Here is a 16,636-nt window from a genome sequence, read left to right on the forward strand (position 1 = left end):
CTAGTGACAATCACTAAACTAGAATGTTGAGTGCTTCAGAGCTGAGCATACCTGTCTGCTCCACCTTTTCTTTATTCTTTGCTTTCTCTTTTTTGCCAATTTTCCCTTTACGACGTGCAGAATAGCAAACTAGGCTCTAGGCAGGTTGTCTTTCCTGCGTTCCTTCTTCATCCTTTCTTTCTTCATATCCGGGATTCTAAAGTACATTCGTGGGTATAGCTCGAACTCCCTGCGCATCCACTAAGGGTGGAGGTTATGAGTTAAACAAAAACACAACAATGACACGTAAGAATCTTCAAAAATTATGGTATGTGTCATCACATCAGCTGTGTAAAACGTTCAAGTTAGCTTTTAAAAATGTCTCGCATCCTGTTTTTTTAGCGGCCTAGACTCGTGCATATAACAGCATTCACATATTAGCGATACAGGATAACATTAGATATTTTTCTGCGCTGACATTTTGCCTCCGGCGTACATTCATAAAGATTTATTTTGTAACTAGCGCTGAAAAAATTTATTCCTAGACAGCAGACGTACAAAACAGTTTTTAAACAGTTTAAGAAAAAAAGTGAGCTTTAGCTTGTTTGGTTTTACGCATCGTTTTGTTGGACAGCGTGTCGAACCGGGAAAAAAATACCGGTTCGGTCACGGTTCGGCTTTCAACAAATTATTTTGTTCCGGCACCGTTCCGGTTCGACCAAATCATGCACCAATGCGGTTGGCGAACCGGTTCAGGGCTGAACTATTATAGAAGAGGGGAAATACTTTTTCATTGTTTAAATTCACAATAACTCAAATGCAAGTTTTTATTCATTCAAAGTGCTGCTTTTTTCCCAATAAGCGTGGTGCAATATTAAGGTCGACTTTAGAATCTTACTCCACAGAATAAGGAAAACGTACGAGCAACTTTTTTCACCCAGCCTTTATGTCGTCGTAGAGACTACATAAAGCCACGCATAAGAGACATGACCATTTGCATGCTAACAAGGAGTTAAAACACTGCTAATTCTGTTTAAATTATTTCCTGCGAACAAAACATTTTCCTGTACAACCGGCTATAGTACGAAAGACTCCAGGGGCAATACGCGAACTCGAACGACTAATGTCCAACGCTGGACATTCCTTTCAATTCGAAAGAATACGAGCTCTCGAATTTTGAATTGACTCTTGAAATTTTTCATTCCCACGTCGATTCTCTATCCCCGTGTTGTGTGTTTTATAAAATTATTTCTACGGCCCCCCTTCGCCTTATCTCTCCCTCTTTGTGGTATCATGGGGATCGTTTCGCGTGCATAAAATAAAAAAAGTATGGTTGCCATAGTCAGCGGAAGTGTGCGTCTCGTCCTATCTGTATACCATCCGTCGCGGTATTGTTTTGTATTCTTACTAATAGTTACCAACCATCCAAAATTTCAAAACTTCTGAGGTGCTACAAGTAGGCACATGTCGGGCTTGATTGATTGATTGATTGATTGTAGGGTTTAACGCGCCGACGCAACGCAGGCGATGAGGCGCGCCGTAGTGGAGGGCTCCGGATTAATTTTGACACCTGGGGATCTTTAACGTGCGCCGAAATCTCGAACACACGGGCGTTTTTGCTTTTCGCCTCCATCAGAAAAGCGGCCGCCGCGGCCGGGAATCATACCCGCGACCTCGTGCTCAGCAGCGCAACGCCATAGCCACTGAGCCACCGCGGCGGGTCATGTAGGGCTTGGACATTGGCTGGGGCGCGGCACAGCAATCTCGCGACCTGATTGTTCCTGCACTGTCCCAGCGAGGGAAGAGCAAAGTCGGAGCTTCAAACATCCTGCAGGCTTCTGAGAGTGTGACATTTCTATCGCCCGGCCTTGCACTCTGCGTGCTCGCCCAGCAGCGACAAACCTCCGCAATATTGGCGCGCAGTCGTTTCGCCATGCTGTGACCACGAAGATAGCGTTTATAGCGTTTCGATTTATCTGAAGAAGAGAAGTGCGCGAGATATTGCGAAGTCGGTGTGTGACGGAACGAAGCCCCCAATGACACCAGCAGTTATCAACGGGAAGGTCGACCGGCTTTGTCGTGAACCTGAAACCGTCATTTCTCTTTTTCGCGGCAGTTCCGGTTCGGGTTCAGCGAGCTCAAAAATTAACAATTCGTATTCTGGCTCAGTCCCGGCAAAAACACCGGTTAGGTTCGGTTCCGGTTCGACACCCTGCCTGTAGGTAACAAAGGAAGCTACAGAGGTATATCCTTCTTAAGAGTGGTTTCTCGGGCGAGTTGGTCATTCATCGTATAAGAAAGCGCGAAAGGAACAAGGACAAACGAAGTGGACCGTGTCCCGTCCGTGTCCCGTCCACTTCGTTCATCCTTGTTCCTTTCGCGCTTTCTTATACGGTATATCTTTTGTAAACGTGCCCGGAAATGTGACTGGGACAATCTGATGGAGTGTGGAAACAGTAGCTTTCGCAAGTAGCCAGATACAGGCACGTTACGCTGATGTCTGCCGCACAAGCACCAGTAACATATTCCATATCCTGGTGGTTCAGGCGGTCATTTCTTTTGTGAAAGATGCTACGCTTATCAGGATCTCTGTTCATGACATTCAATTTATGTAAGCGTCGCCACCCTAACCAAGATACATACGCGCCTATCACTGGTGAAGCCACGGGCACCCACACACAGAAGGCTCTTAGTAGTGTCATGACAAAAGCCCGGAAGAACGAATATTTAAAACGGCGCAAGTGACAAAATGTCACTTGCCGAAATTGTAACTGACCAATAAGGTTGTACGCAATGAAAAAGGCAAGGAGTAATCGATGCATTCATCACGGCTGTATTTCTTTATGCCTTGTCTCAGTGTTATCCCCGTGGACCGTTGGCCCAGCACGGTGCATGCAGTGCGTGATAAGGGGTCGAGAAATAACCACTCTTTTGTCGATGCCCTAGCGTGCGCTACAGGTAACCTTATAAGAAACAGTGCTGTACTCCCAGCGGCTTCTATCTGGTCCACGTTGCCTGTATACAAACAGTGAAGGTGGAGGATAACTAGCATATACTGATTCGTGTGCAAGCTAGAAAACTTCAGGGGAGTTTTTTTTAAGTAAATAAATCCCGCAAAATTACAGGAACTTACTTTATTTACAAAAGTTCCAGCAAAAAAGTGTACTTGACCAATCAAACATTCTTTATCCATTAACTTTGCGTCCAACTTGACGATATGATGCACAAAACTTCACTCCTATCTTTGCTCGAACTAACAATTTCAAATACTCTTTCTTTCCTCGCACAATAACAGAATGAAACGAACTACCACATCACATTTTTGAATCTGGAAACGTGTTAAGGTGTATTGAAACTTTGTTTGAAGTGCCTTAGATCTTGTACCGTAATATGTTGTATATTTGCCTGTTAGTTTGTGCCACCTGTATTGTTTCCTTTTTTGATCATGTTGTCGTATTGTACCACCCCCCACTCCTGCCTGCGCTATTCTTAGCCTGCAGTATTTTCTAAATAAATAAATAAATAAAAGTTAACAGCTATAAGTAAGCAAGTTTCGTTCCTCTTGCTTGCCACGCCTCCACAAGGCATCGTTATCGCAAATAGCCCCGGGGCTGCGCAAAAGTGCGAAGGTGCCTACGTGCAATGACATCAGTACCAATATAATATTCACCGCCCGATCACGGACACAAGCATGCGGGCGCCTTTGTTCGTGTACTGCACAGCTGAGGGAGCTGCCATTGCGATGCCTCAGGCAGAAAGGACTTCTTCCCAAGTATTCCAGGCATAAAAAATTTGAGATCATACGTTTTGAGGACGTTCTATAATTCCATACTGATAATATAGCACTGCGAGAAATAGTTACAAACTAAAATTATCCCCTTACACAATTAGGTACGAACAACGCAATAGCCTTACTTGATTCACACAATTGCCTACGACAACTTTTAAAGTTGGCGGTAATAATTTTAAATGGCCGTTTATCTTAGTCGGGACACCATGTATGCGACGTACAGGCACCGAAATGCGACGTTGCGCCACAGATGTCGTCATCGGTTGCCTTCGAAATTGACTTGCTCGTCGTGCTAGAACAATAAACCCCATCAAGTTACGCCAGTGACATCAGCAGAACCATGATTTTCTTACCTCAACTGCTTAAACTACTCTGTGTAAAAAAATATCGCAACAGACGTCTACACAATAGTGTGTATTACACTGTCGTACTCCACAACAGATGGATGGGTAAACCTGTTTCTAATGCTTGACTGACGCCGAATGCCCGGCGTTTTTCGCGTTTGTTCGGCCGCACGGTCGGGTAATACGCAACCATCACCCAACCACCTTTGGCAAGTAGCATCATGCTGGCGCCATCTTGTGGCCGGTCTGGAAAGAGTAGTCGTGTTCCGTTTTTAAAAGAAACCTATTGCGCGCATTGTTGTCGTGATTTTACCCGCGCACGGCACTCCGTAGAGTCACCTGTCGCATTGACCTTTGCTACCCTATACCCGTTTTAGGACACGTTACAACGAGATACGTGCATGAGCAATGTGATGTAACTGAGCGTAGCATAGAAAACAAATGCTCTAGTGACAGCTTCCACAAAGTACATTGCCTTTCATGTCACCGCAGCCTTTTATGGTAGAAGCAAGAGTGTGGTAATTTATATTATTTAGCGCACCACCATACCAGTGCATCACAAGTAAGAGAGGTGCCCGCGAAGAAAAATTAATTCTACAATATCCGCCAAATCAGAGCTACTTCCAAGGTCACAGGGTCCGAACTCTCTCCCCCGCTCTTCAAACCTGTATCCAGAGCCGCGTACTTGCGGGTCTCTTTCCCTTCTTGCCTCCAATACAGCTGTAATTTGCACAAAACGATATACATGCCCCTTAGGAAGACACTGATTCACTTTTACTATCCAGATATAATTTATCTGTTCAAATGTGTTCTCAAGAAGTGGCTTCAAATAGCAAAAGAACCAGCATAGGTGTACTCGTATATTTTACCCTTAATTACCGGCATCGGTAGTACACATTTTCCGTTACCTCCTCAAAGTTTTTAACTTTAAAAGTTAATTTTAGGAAGCTCGATCATACGTGGTACTCAGCGTAAATATGCAAGAGGTGGTCCCGAGTTTACAAAACGCAGGCGTGTACCTTCTTTGCTACTACAAAATCAACAACAAGCACTGGGCATAATGCTACATGAGTTAAAATTGGCAATCTCTGTCACACAATATTCACCGTAACAAGAAATTGATTGAAGTACAATGAAATTAGCAAATGAAAGGACAGACATATGGAAGACAAATCTTACGCGACGTCTCATACAAGGTACTAGACGAAGTGAGATCGCAATCAATTTTGGCGCTCTTTGCTCTCTGTTGGCCTTGCACCAATAAAAGACAGTCATCACCAACATCATTGAGACCACATTCAAAGAAAAACAAAGTGCCATTTATTTGAATCAATTCTCTAGTGCTGCAAGTGGATTCGTTAAAAATAACATATCATAAGCGGATAGATATAAAAATAACAGAGAGGGAACCAGCTACAACGCAGTAATCAGTATTAATATCTTAGTCTGAGTATTAAATTCCTTGGGTACATTTATAAATATATCTACGCCACTCAACAGCAGAGAAAAAAGCATCGTGTAAAGTACATCGCGTATCAATCCTCCATTGACGAGTTTCTTTAAAACGCACACGTGCGGCAAGAAACCGTACGGCTAACTCGTTCACATCACCGTTCACATCGCCGTTCACATCACCTTCCCCTCGTTCACATCACCGTTCACCAAAAGGCGCACTTTTCCGACGGGTTCATGGCTGACCGGTTGGGTGGGCACCCAAAAGCTTCTGCGAACCTGTGGCTGTTCCGCAGCGGAACGTTGCACAGTGAGGGCTCGCCAAAGCTGCACGTCTCGCGGCACCAGAAGTAGTAGAAGAGCTGCGACCGGCTGTAGTCCGCAGTGCTCCTAGTCGGCTCTCGGGTACACCGCCGCCATGACGGCACGGTAGCCGGTGACGCCAGGTGTCGCTGCCGATCTCCGTAATAGAAGAAGTCGTGGGCAGCCTCGAGCGAGCTGATATAAGCGATCCTGACGAAAGAAGAATTCGCCATACCAAAATCACATAATTTTGTGGGGCACTATAGTGACAACCGTTGTTCAAAGGACACTCAATATAAAATCTATATAGGGAAGCTCACATTGAGAAGCACTTAACAAAACTCATTGAGCTAGTTTTGTTAGTTTCAGTGGAAAGAGTGAAAGGGCGGTAAACGGACGTAGAGAAAGAAGACACGAAGACACGAAAGAAGGATTGGCGCCTGTATATGTCGTTTGTGTCTCCTTCGTCTACGTCCGTTTGATTGTCGTCAGCATGCAGCAGCAGCCTGTCTCCGCCCATTGCACGGCAAATGCCTGTCTCATAGATATTTAATTATCCCGGCTCTGTGCTAATTGCGATCAATTTATCCCCGAAACCTTCTTGCTCTCATCTGCCCACCTAACTTTCTGCCGCCCCCTGCCACGCTTGCCTTCTCTAGGGGTCCACTCTGTTGCCCTTAATGACCAACGGTTATCTTGCCTTCGCATTACATGCCCTGCCCATGCCAATTACTCCTCCTTAATTTCCACTAACATGTCCTTAACACGCGTTTGTTCCCTGACCTACTCCGCTGTCTTCTTGTACCACAGAGTTACACCCATCATCTTCCATTCTATTACTCGCTGAGTCATCCTCAATTTAAGGTGACCCCTTTTAGTGAGCCTCGAAGTTCCTGCCCCGTGGGTGAGTACCGGTATGATGCAGCTGTAATACACTTTCTTCTTCAGGGACAATGCATTGTAGGATGCCAATCATTATCTTTACAGCGCCCTTTTATTCACTCCAGTAAGAGAAAGACTTGACGCGCTCGCGACTGCGAAGAGTGAAAAAAATTGTCAGCAGCTTCTAGCTAACAAAAGATGCCATGCGTGCGTCCAGTCATGCAGAACATTAATAACAGTAGTAATAATATAACAATTCGTTTGCAACAATAGTTCCGGGGCCTCTTAATACAAAGCTATATTTTTGACGCACATTAGCAAGCAATGCTCCCAGGTTAGCATGCAACTCATGTGAAACACGGAAAAAAAAAGAAGAAAGCAAGGAACTAAAATTTCCTGGGTGATTTTAATATGAAATTGCAAAGAAAGGGTTTATTACAAAAGGTACCTCTCTTGTACTCGTGCTGCCTTCCACACCGGAAAAGCAAGTCAGCACCATTTCTTGTTTCTATTCTGGCCCGTACACTTACATTTCCAAGTTGTACAGTCCTCCGGCTAATTCTAGCGCTGCGCTAGATAACTATACCGTTACCACTCACTCTATTCCCCTGAACTCCCATATTTTTGCCACCTATTACGTTTCCCACGCCTTTCATTATTTCCAACATTGTCCACCTAAACTCCGGCACTTTGCCAGCTATTACGCTTCCTGCCCCTTCATTACTTCTCACTTTATTCGCTTATTTTCCCGTATTTTTCTCTCGTATTACGACTGTCGCGGCTTTCACGAGTGACGTAATCGCTCCTACCTTAGAGTAATTCGAATTTCGTAGCCGTACAATGGCTAGTCTTAATTCCGAATTTTGTAATTCGCGGTTTTTGCATGGAACCTCATATTCGTCCAGTCGGAAAGTAAATCACGCCTGTTTCGGTTGCCCCATCAATGCTTCTCTTGCCGTATACTCTGATCTGGTAACATATTGGCAGACTGAACCAAGTACCTATCTAAACTACTTCTGGCGTCTATACACACCTGGAAAACTTATCAGGGCATGTTGTGACTGCAGTGTCAACAGGACTTCATTCGCCTTATTCTCTTGAGTAGGCTAAAGCTCACCCATGGAAAAGAAGCCGGTTGAACTGCTTAGGAATCCGAGAGCAGGTCAACAGGCAAAGGGCGGTACGGAAAAGGCACCCTGCCGAACAGGGGAGGAAGAAAAGGAGACTAGCAAAGGCCAGGTCACTTTCTTCCCTGTCTGTACCTGGGATCAAATTACTGAACTCTTGAAAGACTGGTCCCTCCAAAAGGCAGGCCAGGATGGTAGAGACGAGCTGCGGTGTGGTCGTCACTGCTTGTCTACGCCTACGGGGGCTCTTAGGTAATTAAAGAAGGGAAATAATGTGCCTGAAGTGCACAGTTCTGGACTCCAGATGCCACAACTCACGAAATCCCTAAACAGTATCAAACACTATTCCGAGTCATAGCATCTGCGCTTCATTTGAACTACAAAGGATAATCCTGCGGCCAAGGGTCATGTCGAGAACTGTTTCAATAACATGGAACTTAAACTAAGGCTCTGTGCTTAGGCCTAGCTGATGATGTCTCCACATGCAGCCGATTAAATGGATTTTGCTGCGGTCTTTTGTTGCATTCCGAGATTTACTCGAATCAACCTTGAAGCTGAGTAGTATCCGCGAAATGTCTTAAGCAGGGCGTTGCTTACGCGTGCAGTTCATGAGTTGCGGTGTTTGACGTGCCAACAGCTTGAGTTAGCTATGCTAATAACAGCCATGCATAAAATATCCGCACCACGTATGTGAAAAGCCAGTGACCGTTGCCCCACCTACTGCGTCAGAAGCTTACCAGTTTAAGCCCGAGGGACAGCAAGTCCACCTCAGTATCGTTATGCATTTACTTAAAAGGAGCGAGTACACACTAGCCCACCTGGAAACGTTGTCGACGGCCGCGGATGGCCCGTACGTCCTGTGGGTGCAGCGGAGCCTCCATAAGAACTGTCCACGAGCGACTGCCGACCACGAAGATAGGGGACTGGCAGCGCTGAACGCCATCGCTGCCGGAAGCATCAGCCGGGCTCCCAGAATCCCATCCGCCAAAGCCGAGTCCTGTACAGTGTTGCGCATTAGCCCATGAAACACTGCCCGTGTCCGGATGATGAAGTCGGCCACAAGCACGGAGGACTGTTTTCTGCGTGGTCTATCCGAACCTAGCATAAATGTTAACCATGTACTCTCAATAAAATGTTCTCACGTAAAAATACACGTCTTTGATTGATTGATTGATTTGATTTGATTGATTTATCGATTGATTAATTGATTGATTGATTGATTGATAAAATTGATTGACTGATTGATTGATTGATTGATTGATTGATTGATTGATTGATTGATTGATTGATTGATTGATTGATTGATTGATTGATTGATTGATTGATTGATTGATTGATTGATTGATTGATTGATTGATTGTGTGGTTCAGCGCGCCAAAGTTACCCCTGTGAGGCACAGCTTAGAGGAAGGATCCGTATTAATTTCGCCAACCAGTGATCTTTAACCTTTGCACCGAAGGCACAAAGGTTAGGTAGAGGTTACGGCTTGCACGCAAAAGTAACACTGTTTTGATCATAAACCGAAATCACAGCTTGCTTAAAAGATGCTCCTTCTCTTCATCCTGCTTTAATGGGAAAATTTTGTGTTGCTGGTGCGCAGCAAGACGACCGGTTATAAGCAGTAAGTAGCATGGGAGACATGATTACACAAGTCGCCTTACTAGTAACCATGAAGATTAACCGTGTTGGCGTAAAAATATGTAACGACAAAAGTGAGAAATGGGATTCCATTGCCATTACCAGTCTCTCTGTGTGTATTGGCAATTATAATGTCAGGGGCGAGGCCCTGTAATCGCACCAGGCATAGCAGTAAGTAAAGAGCCTAGAACAGATGTCGCTGCAGATGTTTTGAAGCATTACTCACAAGGTGGCAGCTGGGTGAGGTCACTGTGACGTGTATTCTTTAGGAGTTGTAAATTTGATACGAAAATTGGGCAAAGATAATTGTTCGCCGAACATTTTCCGATATATGTGTATTTTTGTCACAAGTGAATCACATAAACATGCGCCGTTTTCAAAATTAAGGCAATTCGTCGCTTTTATTTGCACATGTGCACGAAAAAAAAAAGTGAACCACATGTATGCTGCCTTAATTCTCAGTGAAACTGTGAAGCGAAACTACCTAGTTTGGTTTAAACAAGTCCTTCCTCGGCGGAAAAAGCACTGTGACGATTCAAAACAGGCATGGTTGCTCACCGCGCTCGACACGCGTTGTTCAGTCTCCAGTTGACGAGGATGGAGAGAAAATACTCTTTGCAAATAAAGCTACCTTTAAAAAAAGAGTCAACAATGTCTCAATAAGCGATCTAAGATGCAACTTGCGTGTCCTTGTCCGTGCACTCATGAAGAAATGATATGCGAACAAGAAAATATGAACCGGAGTACAGAAATAGCGCAGTTTCTTCCCATGCAACTCCAATTGTTGCATGGCTGCATATTTGCGACGAAGTTTCGAAACGTGACTTCCCAGATACACCACAGCGGTGTCTTCGCGTGTGATCACCGCGAAGCGTATTCTTCAAATTTGTGTATTTTGGTTCATAAATTCGTGTTCACTTTCATTTGTACTTGGCTCTATTTCCTTGCACCACCGGTAAAGGATGCGACGTTGTAATGCGAGTTGACTGCCGTTGCGGTCGTAGTATAGTAGGTCGCTTGCTGCTACGTATCCGCTTCAGATTTTGGAGTTTTTTCAACACTGTCGCTGATATTGGGCAACAAGATGCAGCTACTTCCCAGCGTCCGTGTGGTTGCTGCTCCAAAGCCGCGGCCTCTAAGCACCATTAGGAACAACGGGGCTAATACAAATTTCCATAAGTAGCCGTGAATCCACAACTGCGAGTGGCGTCATATGTAATGAAAATCGGTCAGCGCAGGTTATGATACCTCAGTTTGTTCGGGTAGCATTACCACCCATAATGGCAGTCCGAAAGTGACGATTTTAAAGACGATAGTCTTTCTTGGGCTACTTAAACGTGATAATTGTTGTCTTTATATCTCTGCCTGTTTGTTTTTTTCGATTAAGCTGCATGGCCAGAAGTTAAAAGAATTCTCAAACGGGATGTTATTAAAAGTAAAGTATTTCTAAACGAAAATCTGGTGGCACTGTTCATACTTGTCAACACGGTTGAACAAAAGCAGAACATTAGGCATATTTGATGTAAGACATCAATACATAAATAGCATCTGCATTGTTTTATTGGATAAATATACATGGGTGCTTGGTTTTTGCAGTAGAAAATAAAAAAAAAATACGTTTTGACAATTGTTTTCACCTCAAAATAAAAAAAAATGAGCTCAGCTTGCACTAGGCGTGCAAGGATTGAGAAACAGCGAAGCTGGGGGCCGACCAAGCTTCTTCCGGTTTTGTCATGTTTTGCTCGGGTTTTTTGAGGCACGGCCGCAGCCGGCTGAGCCCCGCTATCTCTGTTCTTGCGCCAGCTGACCTACCTTTTCGGATGAACATCCCTCCACCACCCCTCCCCGCAAACCATAAATGACATCCTGTATGCGCCAATGCAGGCCTCCCTTTACGCTGGATTTAATCATGGTCTGTGCAGTTTCGACGTAAGTAGTATGACGTCACTTTAGTATGACGTCACGCGGCGGTTCCCAGTTCACTGTAAGGGGCCTTAAAACGTCGCCTCGGGGAACCAGCGTGTAGTCGTCACAGCCTAGCGCAAAACGACGCCAGGTTAAGGGCATGGTGCTGGTTCTGGCAGGACGCAACCTGTTCCATGAGACGCGAAGGGCCCAAACCGATGGCCCGCCGTTGTGGTCAGGGGTTTGGCTCAGCTGAGATGAACGCTCCTTTCTGCGTCACAACGACACGACCAGCGTACCCACGTCAGCTGGGATGACTCATCCGCTGTGTGTGAGCGCTGCTTTCTGTGAAACAGCCGTATGGCGTGCGAAACCGCGCACACTGATGGCACGGTAGCTTGTGTTGGCGGGCGGTCCTGGGAGCACGCCGCATTGTGTGGTCGTCGGGCGCAGGCTTTTAGTAGCGGGTTAGGCGAGTGTATGTGCGTGGCGTCTAATGGGTTCGCGGGCATAAACTGCATGGTGATGGGTTGAATGCAAGAAGAAGAGAGCTTTTCGTGGCCCTCCGACTAAGGCCGGCGGTTTCATTATAGCGGCCGAATGTTTTTCACACCATTACACTCCACTGCATGTTTTCGTTTTTGATTAAGAACGAGGACTAAGAGGCTAGCATTGTCCTCGTGTTGCTCCTCGCCTAGGGACTTCAATTTACGGTTTTTGGCTGAGATTGCATATGCTTATAGTACCACTGTTTGTAGCAATGACGCATTCATAACAAATTCACAAACGTTGCGCAACTGGACAGTGTGCTATGCAATATACCGTGGACAAGCGGTGGAAAGTTTGAAATCCCCATATTTCAGTGTTCCAGAAGGAAACTTCTGGACCGTGTAATGTCCGCGACCAATTTACCATGCCTGGCGCCAGAACGAACGCTGTTTGCATTAGGATGCATTACAGGGCTGTGTTCCACATCATTTGATGAAGAAAGGCAGAGTCTACTGCCGAGCCAACGCAAGGTCAAAATGTAATGGTTAAGGAGTATAGTTTGTTTTGGTTAGCTTTGAAATTACCACACTGCATTGGTATCGATAACGTAACGGTAAAATTGGCTGTTTCATACCAAGCTGTGGTTCACAAAGACCCTCATTTCCCTTTTACTCCCTTTCTGCGTTGCCGACTTCGGGCAACGCACTGGTGCATCTTGCGAGCCAAATCATCGATGGTCAAAATAGATATACAAGCCAAGTTCAAACAGTGAGGGGATGATAGTCTAGGTGATTTTTGTTTTTATTTTTCTGGGGCTGGCTGCAGTATGGCTGGGACACGGCTCGGACACCCTTTGTGACACAGCGTGTACTACAATTGTGCGGGCGACTTTTAAGAGAATGTTTGTGAGTTACAATCGTTGTCATCCCCACTTGAACCGCTCAGCCAGCATTCGCATTTTCCGCTCTACGGAACGGTGCGGGCTGCCAGTTAGCGAATGCCGCGCCAAATGCTTTTCTAAAACAAAAGAACAAGATGGACGCCACGGTGTTCTACGGTGCGTCAAGAAGGTGTTCTTGGTTGTACCTTTTGTGTCTTTTAAAAAACTTTTATGAAAGCGAAACTGAATACTTAGTATGTAAGGTCTACAGATCGCAATAGCGTGAAAAAGGTTTCTATTGTAGCAATAGTTATAAAACGGTGGTCCCATTTACGATGGTGTGTTTACTATTAGGACACGAACTACTTCATTAACTACTTATGAGATCGAGTTGTTCATGGTTTTTAAGTGCCACTTTGGTTATCAAGAGCCTACACAAGCAGTTCCAAATTTTTCTGAAGGCTACATCTCAATGCGTGTCGCAAAGGGGTATAATTGATATACTATACATTACCAAGAAAAGAACGGTGTCCGATCCTGTCGCAAACAAGCGGCTCTGGTGTCGAGTATATCGTCATCATAGTTGGAGGCAGGTAGCGCGCTTGCGTGCGAAACGACCAAGGCTTACACAGCCTTCACCAACTCTCCTCTCCTTGCCACCAACCTTTCACTCCCTCACACTCTACTGTATATTTCCACCCTTTTTCCTATCCAGTCTTCCCCTTCCCGTTCTCTTCTTCCCACTACCCCTTTCCCCGCTCCCACGCGCAATCCCTTTCTTGCCACCCTGTCCTCTTGTCGAGTCATGGGAAAGATCTACAAACCCGCCGCGGTGGCTCAGTGGCTAAGGCGTTGCGCTGCTGAGCTCGAGGTAGCGGGTTGGATTCCCGGCCGCGGCGGCCGCTTTTCTGGTGGAGGCGAAAAGCAAAAACGCCCGTGTGTACGAGATTTCGGCGCACGTTGAAGATCCCCAGGTGGTCAAAATTAATCCGGAGCCCTTCACTACGGCGCGTCTCATCGTCTGCGTTGCGTCGGCGCGTTAAACCCTACAATCAATCAATCAAATCAAAGATCTACATGCAGGTGGCTTCGCGTAAAAGGTGAGACAGGGACATTCTGCAAACGGGGTCAAGTGGGCGTAGAAAGCTTCTCGCAATCAAAACGGTTTCTGAAACTACCACTAAGACCCAGATGACCATTATGCAAGCTGCCTTCGCACTTTGTTTCGCCGAAAGGTTCTCACCGCGTCGTCGTCGTCATCATCATCATCATCACCAGCCTATCCACGCCCACTGCAGGGCAAAGGCCTCTCCCATTCATCTCCAATTACCCCGGTCCTGTGCTAACTGCGACCAATTTATCCCGGCAAACATCTCGATCTCATCTGCCCATCTAACTTTCTGCCGCCCCCTGCAACGCTTGCCTTCTCTAGGGATCCACTCTGTTACCCTTAATGACCAACGGTTATCTTGCCTTCGCATTACATGCCCTGCCCACGTCCATTTCTTCTTCTTAAGTTCTACTAATATGTCCTTAACACGCGTTTGTTCCCTGACCCACTCCGCTCTCTTCTTGTCCCTTAATGTTACACCCATCACCTTCCGTTCCATTGCTCACTGAGTCGTCCTCAATTTAAGTTGGACCCTCTTAGGGAGCGCCGACGTTTCTGCCCCGTAGGTGAGTACCGGTAAGATGCAGCTGTCATACGCTTTCTTCTTTAGGGACAATGGTAGGCTGCTATTCATGATCTGAGAATGTCTCACCGCGTACTCGGTGCCAATCTTGACTTCCGGCCCCTCGATGTGTCTCAGCGGAACGTGGAAACCTTCGCGCGAGTAGCGGCTTCGTGTCGTCAGGATACCGGAGGCCCACAGAGTACCGTCGGCTGCAGCCGGGCTGTCGGAGAGATACTCTGCTATCTTCAGCCAGTTGTGCAAGAAGGCGGCGCCCAAACCACCCAGGCCAGAGTACAGCCGTTCGATGCCGGCCGTGTCATTCAGGGACGACGCACCGATTACGCCGAAGCGCAGGGAGACCACCTTTGAAGACGCGGCTTCGGCGGCGTCGTCATCCAGCCAGCCTACATTAGCGGGACTCTGGATCCGCAGGGCCATCACGTGAAGCACCTACGAAGACAGCACATTCAACACCTGTTCACTTCTTTAGAGGGGCCTCGAAAAAGGATGTTCATTAAAGGTTCCTTAAAAAAGTTGATTAAAAAGGCTGTCAGACCCAATAACAAGAATACGAATGCTATCACAAACTTCGGACAAAAAATGAGGATATCGAAAGAAACAAATTCAAGAAAAAGGTTCATGGAAAAGGTACATTTAAAAGACTGTTTTGAACCAATAACAACAATACAAATGTTTTCACAAACTTCAGGCATAAAATAAGACATTAAAGGAAACAGATTCAAGAGTGGCAACTCCTGCGCCACTTTCCGGTGGTTTTTTTTTTTATGACGTCATAGAATCTTGTTTGTACGAATGGCGGCCGCTGACATAAACCGCCGCCATAACAAAGCGGCTGGGAAATTGTAATTGAACCTCTAGTTCGTATCACGTGAATTCTAACCCGCAGTTCACTCAGGGGCTGATAAAAATGTTTTAGTGCCCGCCCATAGCCCGTCACTTCTGCCAGTATTACATCAATATGGCGCGACACTAGAAAATTTTCAATATTTCTTGCGCTTTTTTTTTTAGTTTAAAAACGTCTTTCCTGTCTTGAATGCAGCTGAGTGAGTTACCGAAGTTCAGGGCTTTCTACCTGAACAAACTTTTATTTTGTCTTCATCGGCTCCGTAATCACGCCGGTATTTTTTACTTGCACAACAATAACGACGGGTTAATTGGAAGAAAAAATTCAGGAGTTGAGATTTTACGTTCTAAAGCTATACACCTTGCTGCGAGGCAAGTTGAAGTGGACGGCTAAGGCCTAATTTAGACCACCGGGAAATATTTCATGTCCGCCAAAATCTCTATAGGTGAACGTTCTCGTTCGTTTCCCCCTTTAAAAAACGGCCACCACGTCCGTGACAGAACCCGCGCCAACGAACGAAGAGCATTTATTAGAGGAGACGGCTCAAAAGAGGTTGGATGGGAAGGAAGAAGACATCACTGATTGCCTAACATAGACTAATTATGGACGGATGTTTATTATACATAAAGTCCCCTTGATGGAGTCCTAAGGAGGCAGCCGGAGTTGTTTTACTGCACAGCAGAAGGTTCTTCAAAAGTGTTGAACTTGAGTGTATGTTACCCACCGCGGGGGTTCAGTTGCAAAGGCGTTGTGCTACTGAGCCGATGGACAGGAACGCGGTTTCGATTCCGGTCGCGGTGGCCGCTTATCAGATATAGTAGAAATAAAAAACCGCCGGTAGTCCCGATTTAGGCGCACGTGGGGGATCCCCAAGGGGTCGAAATTAATCCGGAGCTCACCTGATCACATTTCTATGGGACCTACAAACTCATGAACCACGGGCTTAAAAAGCATCGTGTACCGATAAAACTAGTTTTACCGATACATGGAAATGTTCCTAACGGCATAGTTTGGTTCGTTTAGAAATACCTAACTTTATTACTGAAAAAAAATAAACAAGAAACACATATTGTTTTCTCTAGTTTTCACTAGATGGCGCTAGCTGTCAAGTTGGGAGAGAGTCATTTCTTTATTTCAGTATAGAAGCGACCATTTCTCGAAATAAGCAAACTGTGCCGTTTGAAGCATCTTCGTGGATCGGCGATACTTTTCGTATTGCTGCATGATGGCTTTTGTGCCCGTGGGTCACGAAGCACGTCTCATAGCGATGTTAACAGATGAGTCCCGCCTAACTGCCCCAATTTTT

General features: G+C 45.7%; 1 protein-coding gene across 1 annotated transcript; it reads right to left on the bottom strand.

The window, feature by feature from the left end:
- Positions 1-5,522: 5,522 nt before the first annotated feature.
- LOC144180566 (uncharacterized) lies at positions 5,523-14,907 on the bottom strand. Its single transcript, XM_077708895.1, has 3 exons — positions 14,553-14,907; positions 8,696-8,874; positions 5,523-6,078 (listed from the first exon to the last, which is right to left on the bottom strand). The coding sequence occupies exons 1-3, from the start codon at positions 14,901-14,903 to the stop codon at positions 5,772-5,774; spliced, it is 837 nt and encodes a 278-aa protein (XP_077565021.1). The 5' UTR covers positions 14,904-14,907; the 3' UTR covers positions 5,523-5,771.
- Positions 14,908-16,636: the final 1,729 nt, after the last annotated feature.

Source organism: Haemaphysalis longicornis, unplaced genomic scaffold (assembly GCF_048455015.1).
Source record: "Haemaphysalis longicornis isolate Haplotype H1 unplaced genomic scaffold, Haemaphysalis longicornis Haplotype H1 scaffold_4, whole genome shotgun sequence".
In the NCBI taxonomy this organism is placed as follows: domain Eukaryota; kingdom Metazoa; phylum Arthropoda; class Arachnida; order Ixodida; family Ixodidae; genus Haemaphysalis; species Haemaphysalis longicornis.

Coding starts and splice junctions, on each gene's coding strand:
- LOC144180566 (XM_077708895.1), bottom strand. CDS start 14,903: ATGGCCCTGCGGATCCAGAGTCCCGCTAATGTAGGCTGGCTGGATGAC. Junction 8,875..14,552: donor AGATTGGCACCGAGTACGCG/GTGAGACATTCT, acceptor AACACTGTACAG/GACTCGGCTTTGGCGGATGG. Junction 6,079..8,695: donor GCCGTCGACAACGTTTCCAG/GTGGGCTAGTGT, acceptor TTCTTTCGTCAG/GATCGCTTATATCAGCTCGC.